At 43.3% G+C, this 16,731-nt stretch overlaps 1 protein-coding gene across 3 annotated transcripts; it reads right to left on the reverse strand.

Moving 5' to 3' along the window:
- Window positions 1–1,250: 1,250 nt before the first annotated feature.
- LOC108929004 (interferon alpha/beta receptor 1b-like) lies at window positions 1,251–14,195 on the reverse strand. Of its 3 annotated transcripts, none has more exons than XM_018743270.2 (8): window positions 13,508–14,195; window positions 12,120–12,170; window positions 9,993–10,122; window positions 9,685–9,893; window positions 8,212–8,375; window positions 5,187–5,334; window positions 4,834–4,991; window positions 1,251–2,920 (listed from the first exon to the last, which is right to left on the reverse strand). In XM_018743270.2, the coding sequence occupies exons 1-8, from the start codon at window positions 13,578–13,580 to the stop codon at window positions 2,531–2,533; spliced, it is 1,323 nt and encodes a 440-aa protein (XP_018598786.2). In that variant the 5' UTR covers window positions 13,581–14,195; the 3' UTR covers window positions 1,251–2,530. The 3 variants fall into 3 exon arrangements, with proteins under 3 accessions (XP_018598786.2, XP_018598787.1, XP_018598788.2); XM_018743271.2 differs by having other exon boundaries at window positions 9,685–9,869; window positions 13,508–14,194; XM_018743272.2 differs by lacking the exon at window positions 12,120–12,170 and having other exon boundaries at window positions 13,508–14,193.
- Between the last annotated feature and the right edge of the window lie 2,536 nt (window positions 14,196–16,731).

Consider the following 16,731-nt stretch of genomic DNA (forward strand, 5'->3'; position numbering starts at 1 on the left):
CAATGATTTTGGATCCTCGCCTATTAGTTCACCAACTGACCATTTGCCTATCTAGTCCTTTGATTCCAAATGAATGGTCCTGCATTTGGGTCCAGACTTCTCCATGTTCTCTATTCGTAACAATTCTTTAGTTCATATTTCATAATTTTTTTTTTTTTTTTTTTTAATATCAAGCACATTCTATCGGGATTATCTAATTTTTGTTTAACCACTTTTACAAATTAATTTTTTTTAAATCACTCAATGGTTTATTAAAAAAAAGATTCTCTGATTTTTTACCTAATATGATTTCACCAAACACAGTACAGTAGTGTATTTGTCATTCCTTGAGTTTCTATTTTATCATTTTTAAAATACCATTCTTTCATTTCTATTTCACCATCTTAAAATATTTTGTGGAAATATAAAAGTGTATCTTAGGCACGCAGCCATTTGTACTGGCAGATGTTCAACCAAGTGTAATTTTTATATTTACATATATTTTTATTTATACAGTTTTTTTTGTCATATGTATGGATGGTCGTAAGTTGCATAGGTCATAAGTTAGGGAAAGGCTGTAATAAATTCACTGTTAGTTAAAAGCAGAACAATACAGATGTAATAAGTTCAGTAAGTTTCAATTAGAAGTATAATGAGACATGTCAGTTTATACACCAGTTAGGTTCTGTACATCTCATATTTTAGGGCTTTAATGTTTTAACTTGATTTTTATTAACATTAAAATTAGTGTTAAAGTGACTGGGGGGGAAACATGTCTACAAGCTTCTGTACAGTGTTGACGGCTGTCCAGTTCATTCTATAATGGTCATCATCTTGTTATTGTTCACTGATGCTCTGGAACACCAGACAAGGACCGGAAACACTGTGGAACTGAGTTGAACCAAAGCGGTCTTTCCAGTTTGAACATTCTTTATCGAGTGTAACAAGTTATATTTGCTCAAAAGCAAATTAACATTTTAGAAAAATGTTTAGCAAAGGAAACATAAATAAAAATGTATGTTTCTCTCTTTGAAAATGTAACGCCAGAGTTCGGAATATCAGCGTACATCATCTTATAGCCATTATCTTCACATTGTCCTTCCTCTAACAATTACCGTGGACAACTTTGGTTATTTTCCACTCTCCTCCACCACCGTAAGTCTTTTCCGGCTCAGTCTTCGCTGTGTTTTTACTGCATCTTTAGGCAGACAGAACCCATACAGTTGAACAAATTTACTATTCTTTCATATTACTCAAAAAAAATCTGTATGCTGATTGTTAACACAGACCTTTATTATAAAGAGCTGCCAAAAAAGTACAACAATATGCAGTGGCATGAGTGAGACTCATAACTGTGCATGTTAGTGAACGTTAATAGGTAGATAATGCGCATATTACTGTAATACTGTCAGCGGACAAATGTTGCAATAGATGTTGTACATGGACATGCCTGTTTACATCAAGGAGAGTATGGACAGCCACCCCAAAACGACTGCGTACATACAGCAGTGCCACTGGGGGACAGCAATTAAAGTTCTGAATTGCAATCAGGTGGACTCGGGTTTGAATCCCCAGCCCCACGGTATTACTCTGGATCATGGCGTTTGCGCTGAATTTCTCCTGCAAAAATGATTCAGTCCTAAAAATTGAGTAAATAATAAGTAATGTAATTAAACAGAAGGCCAATTTTACAAATGTGGGAACACACACATACTGGGCTCAAGCAATCTGGCATGGTCCAGTGCCAGTAAACACAACTTCTTCTCACACACTGACACATGAGAACTGAGACACAGTATACAAAACAACTCCTTCCCCACTCCTTCATAAAAAAAACCCTTTCACTTCTACGAAAGGTAAACAACAGGTCAAACAACAAGAAAATAAAATCCTTCACGTTCAAGTGTCTTTCCATTAACTTAGTGTATAACAGCTAACTTCAGAACTGAGAAAAAAAAATGCACGAAAAAAAATTACAGGACAGAGATGTGACACTTCGAGATTCTATAAGAATCATAAAGACCGAAGTGAAAAGACAGATGGCTCAGATGCATGTGTGCGAACACTGATATGACATGGTCAGACATTCACACAACCAGTTTTCAGCAAACATCTTGACACATGCAGCGCATATTTTCCAGGCCTTTCCTCATATCACACATGACAATGACTGGCACTGTAATCACTGTATGCACAGGGTGTGAAAATGGGTATAAGAGCTGTGTGCAGAGAAGAGCCTGGAGTAGGACAATCGCTTTGTGTGTGAAATTCCGGATGCAGAGGCATGTTGGTGTGCGCTGATCGTGCAAATGGCAAGAGGACAGTCAAGGCTATTTTGGGGCCAGAGACGCGGCCTTGCAAGGGAATAGCGGCGGCAAGGGGTGGACGTGAATCATATCAGTAAGATGGGCACCGTGCCCTTCCTGCACAAGATTCACTGGGGTTCTTCTTCTGGATCAACTGTTTGGAATCCTCTGGAAGAGTGTTTGTGTTAATGAAGTGGTTAAGACTCCCTTTGTGATGTCACGTCTCCCGATCCTACCCCGATGTTTTAGAACCCAGCATCCAGAACCGGTTGGCTCGTCTTTGCGATCAGATCAGGGACACCGCAGTTCCAGCCGTGTCCACCGGGGGTGCTGTGGATGACGACGTCCCTGGCATTCAGAAGCACATCCATCCTCTTCTCCGCTACCTTGCCGGGCTCTTGCATGTTGTTCGAGCGGCCCGAGTTGTCCTCGGCGGAGTAGACGCCGCTGTCGCCGCTGCCTTGCCGGCTGTGTCGCAGGCCTTCCGGCCCCTCGGGCTCATCGGCGGCGTGAATCTCCAGAGGGACCACTTCTGGAGATATCTCCAGCTTCTGCAGGCAGATCTCCAACTCTGACTCCAGGGTCAGCAGGGACGGGTGGTCCGAGCTCGGGCTCGAGGACGAATCGTAGAAGGTCTGTACGAAAAAAAAAAAAAAAAAAAAAAAAAAAAAAAAGAGGTGTGGTTAGTGCAGGAACACTTTGGAAGGCTCTGGAAAGTTCTTCTAGGGTGAAACCCTGGTAAGCTTGGCAAAACGTTTCCCTTTGCAGAATCCTTACTTGTTCCGACTAAGTAGTCTCGCACCTCACTTGCTTTTATGGGCAGCGGTGCCAAGATGCACCTGACATTCAATTCGATTAGATTAATTTTTACACAGCGCTCTTCTCACACATGACAGAATGCTGAACAAAGGCATAAGACAACAAAGAAAAGTTTATATACTAGAGTATATAATCTATACATTATATAGTTGACACTATATTCCATATAAATACTAGACAAATACCTTTGCAAGCCCTAAACCACTCCTCTATGCGTTTTTGTTTGGTTTGATGCCGTATCTTCCAGTTTTACACTTTATTAATTTTATTTGCTTTCATCTTAAACCTGATTGGTTCGTGAGCCTGACCATGCGGTGAACAGGGGTCTCTCTGGACATCGGGGTGGGGGGGTCTCTCAAAGCACTCTGTGATCTCCTATTGCTGGGAATATTAGGTGTAGCGCTTTGGCTGAATCTCAGTCGTATCAATAAAATATTTTACTATAGTATTTGCTATTCCTCCATAACATGTAAATACACTGCAGTCATGTTACAACCCCAAGTCAGGCAGCAGCTCTAATCGCTCAGCCAGCTACGCGCATCCTTAATTCACAGTCCATCACAAACCACAGCAGCCCTTGAACCTTGAACGTGTCATCAAAACACAGGAAATGAGGGAGAAACTGACTTCGTCTAGAGCTGCAGGATGTTTACCGTGTTCTCGGTTACTACAGAATCATGTTAACATTTCACTTAGTGGAATAATGTCAGCAATAATAACAACAATATATACAGTGCTGCTTAAGTGTGTGAGCCTTATAGCAATGGTCATTCTCGCATAAAATATTAAACATAAAACTAACAAATGACTATCATTTACACACCTGATCCTACTCACCTGCTTAGTTTAACCAGTACAACTTGGGCTTCACTTATTTTTATACCAGCACTACTTCCATTTGTCTACTACACATGATTTTGTCTAAAGCAACATGATGAATTGGTCCTTTCACACTTGTTATCTCACATCAGAAACACTGCATGTCATTCAATATCCAGTAAAACGTGTTTTTCGTGGCGACACTAGGGGACACAAAGGGTTCACGTACTTTCAAGCAGCACTGGATGTAGACAAACACACACAAGTTGTCCTCCACCTACTACAGGTGTTCAACCTCATCTTAAGCTGGATTTATCGGGAAGTTGCAAACCCCCTTATGCTTTATATAATACAGCATAAGGAAATAATTAACATGCTTATCGCTACACAACAGGACTCTGTTATACTGCATATACATGAATATTAGAATGTAGACTCTAGGAAGCACTTTGCAGTTGCACGTGGATTTTTTTACTGGCTGAAACCACAGCATGAGAATGAAGAAGAAAATACTGATGAGTAAGAGTGCACACTTACAGCTGCTGTGCGAAGTCAGTATTTACCGGACTGAGGCGCGCTGATTTCGCACATTTCCCTTTCCGCACAATTTCCCAAGCTCTGGACGGCAGTCTTAACGTCTTGCGACACATTCACGCACAGATTTTTGCCAGCAAGCGCTTACCAACATTTACTTTCCGCTTACCTCACCCCCACGGTATTATGCCCGGATGCTGTGGACCGTCATCAAGCTGAAATAATAACCACAGCTCCAGTGTTTATATTTTGCAGACTGAAGCCGGATGCTCCTCCGTCCACTTTGCCGTCCGCCTAACCCTAACACTTTCGCGATGCTTTCACCGCTGCGCTACAAGGGACGGACAAGCGCGTTCGCACGGCAACGTGTCCCCACCTCCTGCAGGCTGGACGGGATCGGGCACGAGGGGAAGAACGTCCTCTTCACGAGGCTGTAGGCCTTGAGGACGATGACGGAGGGGAACAAGATGCAGGCGAAGCAGAGCGCCATGGAGAGCAGGAAAACGAGGAGGATCTGCCACAGTGCTGTGGGACCTGGAGACAGACACACACAGACAGATACACACAGTCAGCCACGCTGGACAGTTGCCAACTGGATGTCACATGACCAGCAATGAGGACAAAGAGACCGTGGATTCCAAGTGACTGGCCGGCAGTTGCTGTCCTTCAATGTGTTTGCGAAAGAGTGTGAGAGAGAGAGAGAGAGAGAGAGATCAGCAGGCTCCTCACCTCTCGTCTCCACGCACTGCTGGGGGCTGAAGGTGCTGGCCTTGCGGTAGAAGTCGTAACGCGACTGGACCTTCACGCAGTACAGCGTCCAGCTCTCCAGCTTGAGCAGCGTCACCACGTTGCGAGTCACGTTCAGGTACCGATACTCCTGCAGCCAGGATCAAAGGAGACAAATGTAAAAATTCTAAACGTTTCACATTCTTGGGACCGTCAACATTCTTGGATTCTTCAATGACACATTGGAATGATTACCGAGTTTCCAGTAACGCAACACTGTTCCCAAGAAGGGGGTGGGAATCATTTATCTGACACTTTTTGTCCAGTGCTGAGGTATTTACACTGATTTACCCAATTCTACAGCTGGGTATTTTTTAGTGCATCAGTCCAGGGTAAATACCTTGATCATGGGTACTAGAGCAGGAGGTGGGACTCCAAGTCAGTGTCTCTAACACACCTCATAACTCATGTACAGTGGTGCATGAAAGCATGTGAACCCTACAACCCATGACAAAAATTATGGAATCACCACACTTTGAGCATGTTTACCCAACTTTTTTTTTTTACTTCATAGCAAATAAATCACAGATACAACACAAAACATTTTTTTGTTTAATAGCTGGACATTCTGGCTTTGTTGAACATACCTCAAAAATTAAAATTAAATTACTTTAATTAATGGCAATTTTTTTCCCCCAAATCAAGTAGAGGAAAAAAATAATGGAATCACCAACAAAAAAAATACAGTCAACACTTTGTCGTTCCTCCTCGGGCTTTTATGATGGCCTGGATTCTCTGAGGCACTGACTTCACTAAGGAAAAACAATATTCTTCATCAATCTGGTTCCAACTTTCTCGAATAGCCGTTAACAGATCAGCTTTGCAGGATGGAGCCTTGTCATGGACCAGTTTTTTTTTCAATTTCCACCATAAATTTTCAATCGGATTGAGATCCAGACTGTTTGCTGGCGATGTCATTGAGTTGACATGCCTTTCCTGAAGAAAAGCTTTAACACTCTTTGCTCTGTGGCAAGATGCATTATCATCCTGAAAAATTGCTTCATCGCCACCAAACCTATTTTCTATTGGTGCAATGAGAAAAGTGTCCAAAATTTCAATGTTCACCTGGGCATTGACTGCTGAGGTCATGATTGCCATCTCACCTGGTCCTTAACCTGACATGCAACCCCGTATCATAAATGACTGGGGAAATTTGAATGTTTTCTTGAGGCAGTCATCTTTATATGTTTCATTAGAATGTTAGAATGGCACCAGACAAAAGTTCCAGCACCTTGGCCAATGCAGATTCGCGATTCATCACGGAATATCACTTTCATCTAGTCATCCACACTCCATGATTGCTTCTCTTTAGCCCACTGTAACCTTCTTTTCTTCTGTTTAGGTGTTAGTGCTGGTTTTCGTTTGGCTTTTCTACATGCGAATCCCATTTCTTTCAGCCGATTTCTTACAGTTCCGTCGCAAACATTGACTCCAGTTTCCGCCCATTTGTTTTGTTGTGCATTTTCCATTTTCAAGGCATATTGCTTTGAGTTTTCTATCTTGACGCTTTGACGTCTTCCTTGTTCTACCCGTACGTTTTCCTTTTATAACCTTCCCATTTCGTTTATACTTGCACTAAATTTTAGACACAGCTGACTGGGAACAACCAACTTCTTTTGCCAAACTCCGTGTTGGATTTCCTTCTTGAAGAAGTTTTATTATCCTTTCCATTGTTGCTATTGACAACTCTCTTGTTGGGGCCATAATTCCTTTCAATTAGTCAAGTCCAACAGCTCGTTAAGCTCAGTAAGATCTCTCTTAACTGCAGACTAATTTGCATTTTTTGACTTGTGTCTTGTGTTTGCTTTAAAAATGCAAAAACCAAGTGATTCCACAACTTTTTCTTCTACTTGATTTGAAAAAAAAATTGCCATTAATTAAAACTTAATTTGTTTGAGGTACGTTTAATGAACCCAGAATATTCAGCTATTAAACAAAAATTGTTTTGTGTTCTCTGTGATTTGTTTATTTGCTACAACGTAAAAAAGCTGTGTGAACATCCTCAAAGTGTGGCGATTCCATAATTTCTGCCAGGGGTTGTATAAGGGTGGTCCTTATTCTTGTGTAAAATATTAAAACAAACAAAACGAATAACGACTACAATTTATACATCTGATTCCTCTTACCTACTCGGTTTAACCAAAGTAACTTGGGCTTCACTTATTTTTGCACCTCCTCTACCCCCGTGTTTACCACACACGATGTCCTCTAAAGCAACATATGGAATCGGTCGTTCTTTCATGGTAAAACTAAGGGACACAAGGGTGCGGTGTCCATACCATAGAGGTTCACTGTCGTTTCCCTGCAGAGACACGTTAGTTTATTAATTCCGATTCCTCGCGCCTTTATGCGGGTGAGCTTTTGCTGAAGTAAATTACCTCTCCTGCGGTACCGCACACACCGGGATTGAACCGGGCGAGATGTTAAAGCACCAAACTGCACCTGTGTAACTTCGTAGCAACGATTTCATTCGTCGGCCCCCGGAAATCTCGTCGAACCCCTACAGCGTGCACATGACGCCCTTCCCCGGAAACCACAATGCCTCCTTGAGAAAACCCCCATATCTCTCGAGGGCCTCATGGACACCATCGTGCGCTGTGGTTCGAAAAAGTGGTGGTTGTGGGATGGGCAGGTGTCTATTTTGCACGACAACAAACCATTTTAAGGATGTGAAAGCAGCTTTTACTTATTATACTTCTTATTAAAGAACGGGGGAGGAAAAAAGTAACATTATATTTTGGAGAGAAAAAGGAAAGCTGGGACCAGGGTCGATTAGTTAAATGTGAACCACGATCACCAGAACGACCGTTTAGAAATTAAACATACTGGCAAGGAAATGCGGTAAAACGGTGACTTGGGAAATAATTTCCATCGTTTTCTGAGCCGGGCTCGATGCCCAAGAGGGTTCGAGGGAAGGGGTAGGACCGGAGGTCGCCGGCATGACGTCACATGGAGACGCTGATCTCACCTTGCGCTCAGCTGTGGAGTGCTTCCAGTACTGTACACTGTAGTACATGTATGCCAGGTAGTCCTTCATCGAGGTGTGCTTGCTGGTCAAGGGGTCCGAGATGTTCACCGTCAGGCCGTTGTTCGCCGGGGTCACCTCCACGTTGGACGGTGGACCCAAGTTAGCTGGAGAAAGTAACAGTCAAAATTTCGAAGGCATAAATACAGGACTCTTAGCCACATGTATCTTCCCACTGCCTTCCTGTACCTGCTAGTGTCAAGTTCAGCACTGGTTTGAGGCCTGCAAAACCATTAAAGAGTCTACCCTATATGACCTAGGTACCCCCCACCCTCCAGCAAGAGCGCTGGGCTCCTCCACCTCTGTCCACTTGGTGGTCCCACTCAAGGGGTGTCCAAATCTGAAAGTTCACAAGTTCTAGGTCAAATAAGCTTCCACTATCCCTCAGAGCTGCTGAATCCTCTCAGCATTCACAAAAGGTGTCAACTCATCTTTTTGAGACGCACGCCTCTCCTGATCTACGGAGATCCACAGAAGTGTATACACACCACACCATGTGGCACGATCAGCTTCGCATTTCATATCTGATGCCCAGTTCCATAGTAACATGTACAAGAACAACAGCGATACATTAAATATATGTCTGTATCTAAAGCTCTCACGTCTGTTGGCAAAATGCAATATGTTTACTCCGAGCTGTACGTCGCTTTGGAGAAAAGCATCTGCTAAACGAATAAATGTAACTCCAGTCCTTACTACAGTATTAGCCTGGGTTACCTTTTCGTACCATGCCAAGAGGCACGGAGCCTTCCACTCCAGTGGAAATGTCTGACACCACCTACTTTGGTACTGCCAGCAAAAACAAAACGACAAATTACGTTAAGCTGAGTAAAAAGTTGAAATGGGGCTCTTTCCTTCTTCACAAGAGAAGGCCGACAGTGTAAATTCCATATTACAATATTAACTATTAAGGTTCCGGGGACATTCTGCAAACACAGGCGTCCTAATGTTAAAAAAAACATGATGGAGGCCAAACCAATTATGGAGCCCTGTGAGCTTCAACGACTCTTCTTCTGACAACTACTGCAACATATTTTGATCGGGCCGTATTGCACTCGATGGGCAGCTAACGAAAATTGTGTGTGTGTGTGTTTTTATTTATTTATTTATTTTTAAAGAGGGGAGGGCAGGTCAAACCCACAGCTGAACTGCCTGGAACATCTATTCCAACCACCCTCTCGTCACGGTGTCATTATTCTTGAACTTCACGTACGTTTTCCATCAACCACCTTGATTGTTTAAAGCGTTCGTTCGATTTAAGATACGGAAATTTAAAATGTGGTGTGTTATTTGTTAAACGCGAGACTATTTAGTTATTGTTACGACGTAGATGGAGATCAGATCACACCTGAGGAGACTTTCATGCGGAAATCCAGAAAATTCCAACAAAGTTTCTCTCGCAGCGCGTTTCCTCACCATCTTTGTCAGGGCAGAACTCCTGTTGGACCCAGTCGGAGTTCTCCTTCTCACGGCTCGCTCGGACCCGCAGCAGATAGATGCCGAAGTAGTAGAGGTCACTGTCGCTGAAGTCGCACTGGGTGTCCGTGATGTTCTCGCACACCGTAGACCAACTCCTGTTCCTGGACCTGAGTTTGAATTTCCTGTGAGTGGGAATGGAGCGCAAATTGTGAAAGGGGGCACAGGACACGCACGGTGGCTACGTGCGTTTTAGTGCACGTTTCCATGGCGATGGCAGAGATGTGAAGCGGTTCATCCTCACTTACGGCATGTACTGGGCTGCGAAGGTGACAGTTCGGTTCCCGCCGGAGCCGTGCGGCCACGTCCATTTGAGGACGTACTGGGTGTTCAGGGACTGCATGGTGACCCCCTGGGGACTGGGCAGGGTTGCAGAGGCTTGAATGTGGAGGAAGAGACCAGATACCATCAAAACTCTTGCTGTGGTGACCTTCTGATGGGGCCACACAGTGCGACCGCAGGCAAGGGGGTCAGAGAGGGATGTGACATTGAGCCAAATTTTGGTGCATCTCCGGGGGGGGGGCTATGAATCTTTTGTGTTTGCCCTCAAGCAAACTACTACATTTAAATACCATCAGACTGATTCTTTTCAATGGCAGCCTATGCTTGCAACACATGCAATACAGTGTAGGGGCAGTAGGTGGCGTAGTGGTTAGTGCTGCTGCCTTTCACATGAACCCAGGTTTGAATCCCACCTCCTGCTATAGCACCCTTGACCAAGGTAGCGATCCTGAAGCGATACAGTAAAAATTACCCCCCGTTCAAATGGCTAAATTACTGTAAGTAGCACAACGCTAAGCCACTTGCAAGAAAATAATCACCTAAATAAATAAGTAAGTGTATTTTTCTTTTTTCCTTATTGGGAACTGTTGGGTTGCTTTGGTGAAAAGCATCAACTAAGTGAATAAATATTCTCAAAAGCGCCACCCAATGTGGATAAAGTGAAACTAGGAAATTAACTATGATACTGACCGTTTCACAAACCTTATTATTCTTGGGTTGATCTTAGGAAGCCCCTAAAAAAAGACTTAGAAAGCAGACAGACTACAGTAATAGTGTCACTGTTGAAGCGGCAACGCTCTTACTGGGTGGTGTGGCACGGCACAGTAAGTAGTGCTGCTGTCTCATAGCACCTGCGTGGTGTGAGAGGACATGGGTTCAATCCCTGCTCAGTCCGTGTGGAGTTTGCATGTTCTCCCCTGTGTCTGTGTGTGTTTCCTCCGGGTGCTCTGGTTTCCTCCCACACTCCAAAGACATGCTGTTCAAATTCACACGTAGTGTCTGCGTGACAGAGAGAGTGTGTTCCCCTGATGTATGGATGACTGACCTAGTGTAAGCAGTATATCTAGCAGTGTATGTTACCCTGATAAATAAGGTGTGTGGGCTAACACTACATGGAGTTCATTGGAAGTTGCTTTGGAGAAAACCATCTGATAAATAAATAAATTTAAATGTATTAACCCCCTGCACTGGGCACAGAAAGCTGCATTTGATCCTGACCGCAGGACATCCCCATTGGACTCATTACATTACTGGTTTCCCGCAGTTCAAAAAAAAAAACAACAACAACATGATCTTATGTTACATAAGAACCTGTTTTACCAATTTTTTAAAACAGGGTCATTTTTACTGCATTAATTCAGGGTAAAAACTTTGGTCAGAGGTACAACAGGGGGTGAGATCTGAACCCAGGATCTTCTGCCCACAACCTTTTCTTTTGGCATACTTTTCACATTTGCTTTTAAATATGGCTTTATAACCGGGGGAAATACCGAAGAGGGTTGAGATTCCACAGTCAAATATACTATTATATTTGATGATCTCAGTGTGGAATCAGTTGAGTAAAACAGATTGTAAAACTGAACTACAGTGTGTCTAAGAAACGTTCAGAACCGGAATAGGAAAAGGCCACGAGGCCTGGACAGCTGCTCGGAACTTCTGCATTCTGCTGGAAAAAGCGAGTGAACACAACTGTGCTCGGGTGAACGATCGTACGATCGGAAGGATTTCCGAAAAGGTTCGTTGCAGTCGCACCCCGGAGGAGCATTATGAATAAACCTCTGAAACACCGCTAAGGCTACGCCAACCCTCGGCACGGACAGGAAAGAGAGATGAGTTGCGACAGCAGTTTGGAAATAAGAGTGCAAGATGAGTTTCCCACATGGAGCCATACCGAGGAGCTAATAATTCTAGGGAATTCTAGGACTCCGTGTCATTCAAAGCCATCACGGTGACACTGAGTGACTGCTGAAGCTCACGTGCAAGTGTGACATGCAGCTGGGTGTCATGCATTCATGGACAGGGAGTGGGGCAGAAAGCAGTAGCACCCCACCCCTTCATGCAAAATCCAAAACAACACAACAAATGCCACAAACCCGTCTCCTCATGTGGCTGCGGGTCCGAGTCCAGCAGAACCCCTGGAGACACTGCAATCACAACAGCCTGAGATGTTGGCTGGACTCCTCAGTCATTCCGTTTGTCACCACTTTCATGCAAAGATCTGCATTTATTGTCTTTCCCAGCACAGTCTCACAGGCCACATTCCCTCTGTGCTCATTAGTCACAATGTGTCCAACATTTTAAACAAAATGCAAACATAATATTTACAAAAGGTAAACCATGTATTCCACATATTAAATACATCCCCATTAGCAGAGTTAATGTGTCCCTGACTTTAAGCACAACATAAACAGGGTGTATCCCCTACATCAAACAATGTATCCTTGACATTAAATACAATGTATCTCTGACATCAAACAATGCATTATTGACATCTGATACATTGTTGTATTAATGTTCAACATCAAACAATATCCTTGACATCTGATCGAATGTGTTCCAAAGATTAAATACAACACACACAACACCCGATACTTAAATGCATAACAAATATTTTAACAGTGCATCTCCGACATCACACACATTGTCTTCCAAGCATAAACAAATAAAGCCACTTTTCTCTTTGAAAGCCGCATTTCCGGCATCAAACAATGAATGCAGCACAATCTGACACATTTATTAAATGCAATCATGTATCAGATCTCGGAGACACTGTATTTAAACATTTGGAATACATGTTGTAGCTGATATCATGGAGATACACATACACACACACACACATTTTCGGAACCGCTCGTCCCATACAGGGTCGCGGGGAACCGGAGCCTAACCCGGTAACACAGGGCGCAAGGGGGAGGAGGACACACCCAGGACGGGACGCCAGTCCATCGCAACACCCCAAGCGGGACTCGAACCCCAGACCCACCGAAGGACAGGACTGTGGGGTCCAACCCACTGCGCCACTGCACCCCCCCCTCCATGGAGCTACAATATTTATTATTTGGAACACCCTCTGCTCTGATGTCAGCGGTACATTTGTATTTAATATTTGGAACACTCATTCCGACATAAAACAATTAATCGCTGACATTAAATACAATGTATCTCTGAAAATATAATGTATTCCAATATTAATACAATGAATGTATCTCCGTCCGACGAGGCATCGCGGTTCGACTCCGGTTTCACGGTCCGAGACACTGTTCCCATCACGCCACGCCACGAGCCTAAACAATCGCTAGTCTAATCATGTGCGATATTAAGCACAAAATATTTTTTTTATCAATACGAAAGAAGCAGGTCCTAATGAGAGCAGCGATCGATCGCGTAGTTCGCCAGTCAGTCAGTCAGTCGTACCCCGAAACACAAACAACATGAATAATAATTAACGAGCAAACGGGAAGAAAAGGAAACTCAGACTCACCTTCAGACACACACCACACGGCCGTCACGAGGGCGGACAGGACACACTCGAAGAGCATCTTGCTCCTCCGCATCGCAGCTTCGCATTATTTGCCGCTTTCGACGCACGCAAACCTGTTTCTCGCCCTTTCCCTGCCGCGTCACGCGCAAACACGCATCTTGCGCGTCGCCGTCACCGCCGCCGTCACCGCCCTTCCCCTGCGCGCTCTCGGTGCGAAGTCCGGCGTGGAGAGTCTAGTGACGCGCACGCCAGAGCGCCCTCCCATGATGCTGTGCGCTTTCACGTTTAGTGCAGAACTTGAGTCTTCGCTTCTCATACGATGTAAAAACCAGGGATTACAGTATTTTACCGATCGCATAAATATCGATCCCACAGCAACCAACTGTAATTCTAAAAGCCAGTGGAACTTGCCTTGCCCTTGGTTGGACCCCCCCGAGTTTATTTTTCTCTAAATTCTTTGGCTTGAGTTTTTTTTTTTTCTTTTTTCATTTAACACGTGTAATATTTCAAAGAGCCCATTGAGTGACTGTAGTGTTTATTTGCCTTTTCTCTTATTATCACTGCGTGCTGATTAAAACTGCTGCCTTTGCTTTGGACCCAAAGGCTGCAAGTTCAAATCCCTCCTTCAGCCATACCACCCTTGAGCAAGGTATTTCCTGGCTGTACGAAATTAAATAATACAATGAGCTGCCATAGTAACAAAATGATCTAGTTTACTATTTTTAAAAAAAAAAAAAAAAAAAACTTTATTAGTCAGGATCATAAAAAAACACCGAATCAGATGTAAATGTTACAACAAACAACAATCAATGGCAGATGGAATAAACAAAGAACATTTACAAATAAAAACACTAAATAAGCAAATAGATTAAAATATGAAAATATAAATATACAGAAACTTGTTAATCATAAAATGAGCACGTGGTGTCAATCCCTTTTTTTCCGCGTCTTTGGATAAAGCATTTATTTGAGTTAAAATGCTAATTAATTTATAGCAGTGTCCTCGGTATACAGCCTTTGTTTAAGAGCCAATACCGAGCGCACGTTCATTGGTCACGTGACCCACAGCGACTGCCGACGTCGCCGGTTTCGCGACGTCAGCACAAGGCGCGCGCAGTAACTATAGAAACAATGACAGTTACGGTAAACAATCACACACTTTTTTTTTCTCAGCCTATGGCATGTACATAGTCCAACAGAAGGGAAAAAAACAACGGAACTAAAAATTCTCTCTTATTAAGTGTTTTATTGATTGTTAGATAATGAAACAAACAAAGTTACCAGGCTGATGCTGAGGAACAGGCCAGGGCACGTCTATGAGTATAATCATGTGTGTTCTTATGACACGGCCTGCGGAGCCCAGTTTTTTGGACACTTTCTTACTGCAGAGCTCTTGAGAAGCCGCTTTTAAAGGCATTATATAAAATATTGTTTCATCATTACAGAAATCCCTCGATTTATAAACTCTCATTATCCGAAATTTTGGTTAGAATCTTGGCTGTCGACACCCAATTTTCGATTTACAGAACAAAAAAATCTCACATACATACACAGCATGACAAAATTTATCCCAACTTCACACACACACAGACACACGCACACACTCAGACAAACTTTTTAAAAGTCTGACCTCATCAAGAGGAATCGTACATTTCGTAAATATCGATCATTAGTAAGGTCCATTTGAAACCTGTGGTCTTCCTGCCTGATCTATTATTTACTCATTTATGAGATGCTTTTCTCTAAAGCAACTTAGAATTTTATGCTAAACTACTTACACTGATTTAACCCATTTATAAAGCTGGGCCAATTTTCTGTATCAATTCAAGCTACTTTGATTAAGGTTAACCCAGCAGGTGGTGGGATTCAGACTCCGGTCTTTGGATTCTAAGGCAAAGGTGCTGCACAGAGGACTAGATTGAAAATTTTCAGGATATGTCTAAAAAAACTGTTAGACCTCCATTAAGTGGGTATTAAATTAATTACAAGTTTTTACTAAACAGCAAGTGGTTTATCAGAAGAAAATTAAGGTACCAGAATATCTGCAGAAATGTATGTATGAGCATGAATTTCAACTTATCCCCGCTCATTAAGAAGCTCTGGGCAAAGTGGACTAATTATTTTCATTTTCAGGTTTTATTCCCAGGAACAACCAGGCCGCAGGTCACCGTGATCACGATGACCACAACCTACATTTCTTCGCTCAGTTTGTGCACCCAGAAACTGCTCTTCCTCTGATCGTTCATGAATTTCATCTCAGATTTTGGCCAACTATATTCATCTCATGCTCTCCACCTACCTCCTGCCTTTTACTCCAGTACAGCACACAGATTGAGGTTTCTGATGCATATGCTGCACGCAGATATGGGACACCGCAGAGCTGTAAAGCTGCTCAAAGTTCCCAGAGAAATACAGGCACATTTTGTGGTCACTTTGCATATTTCAGCTCAGCACAGGATGTTGAAATGTACCCCGGTATATTACAATGCACACAGATGGTCGTAGAGTCTTGGCACTTTGTGTTGGCAAATATTTAATTATCCTTGTCAGAATAAACAGCACTACAGCCTTTGTCATACTAATATAGTACACAGAGTGTGTCAGTCTGGAACTTAAAACACTAATTTCTGTTTAATTAAAGTCACTTTCACCCAACTGCAGACTGCGGTGACATCCTTTGGTGTATTTAGATCATGTGATAAGTTTCACCACATTCTACCTGTGAAGGCTGTTCACTTTGGTCAGCGCAGAGTCATTGTTTCAACCGCTCATGGCGATGAAGTAGGTCCTTTGAAAGCAAGTCACTCACTGTGGTTCCTTCTGCTCCAACTACTCATGATGGTCTTAGAGTTATTGACCTTATGAGAAAGCAGGCTCAGGTGCATGGAATTCAACCAGTGTGCAGAGAGGGGATCCTGAAACCGTGTCAAAGTGATGGCAACATCGCGGTGGGAAATGCTAGAGGAAACAGAGAAACGTCCACCCATGGCAGTGGGTACGAGTTGGTCCATGCGGATTCCCAACCTCAGGGTCAGAGTTGATCGAGACCACCCCTGGAGTCAGTGGCTGGAGGTTCCTACTGCTGCCTCCCTTACTGCTGCTTACAGTGCCAACAAAATGTTGTGTTTCAACTGATACCAGAGGGGCCGAACCAAAGGTAACACGAGCCTGGGACCAAAGTGCTGAGTCACCAAAACTGGCATAAAAACAGAACTGGGACTAAA

This window comes from Scleropages formosus, chromosome 14 (assembly GCF_900964775.1).
Source record: "Scleropages formosus chromosome 14, fSclFor1.1, whole genome shotgun sequence".
Classification (NCBI taxonomy): domain Eukaryota; kingdom Metazoa; phylum Chordata; class Actinopteri; order Osteoglossiformes; family Osteoglossidae; genus Scleropages; species Scleropages formosus.

Excerpts from the sequence above, each read along its gene's own strand:
- LOC108929004 (XM_018743270.2), bottom strand. The coding sequence starts at position 13,580 with ATGCGGAGGAGCAAGATGCTCTTCGAGTGTGTCCTGTCCGCCCTCGTG. Across the intron at positions 8,376-9,684 it reads GTTCTGCCCTGACAAAGATG|CTAACTTGGGTCCACCGTCC; the intron begins GTGAGGAAACGC and ends TACTTTCTCCAG. Across the intron at positions 4,992-5,186 it reads GCAGTGCGTGGAGACGAGAG|GTCCCACAGCACTGTGGCAG; the intron begins GTGAGGAGCCTG and ends GTCTGTCTCCAG.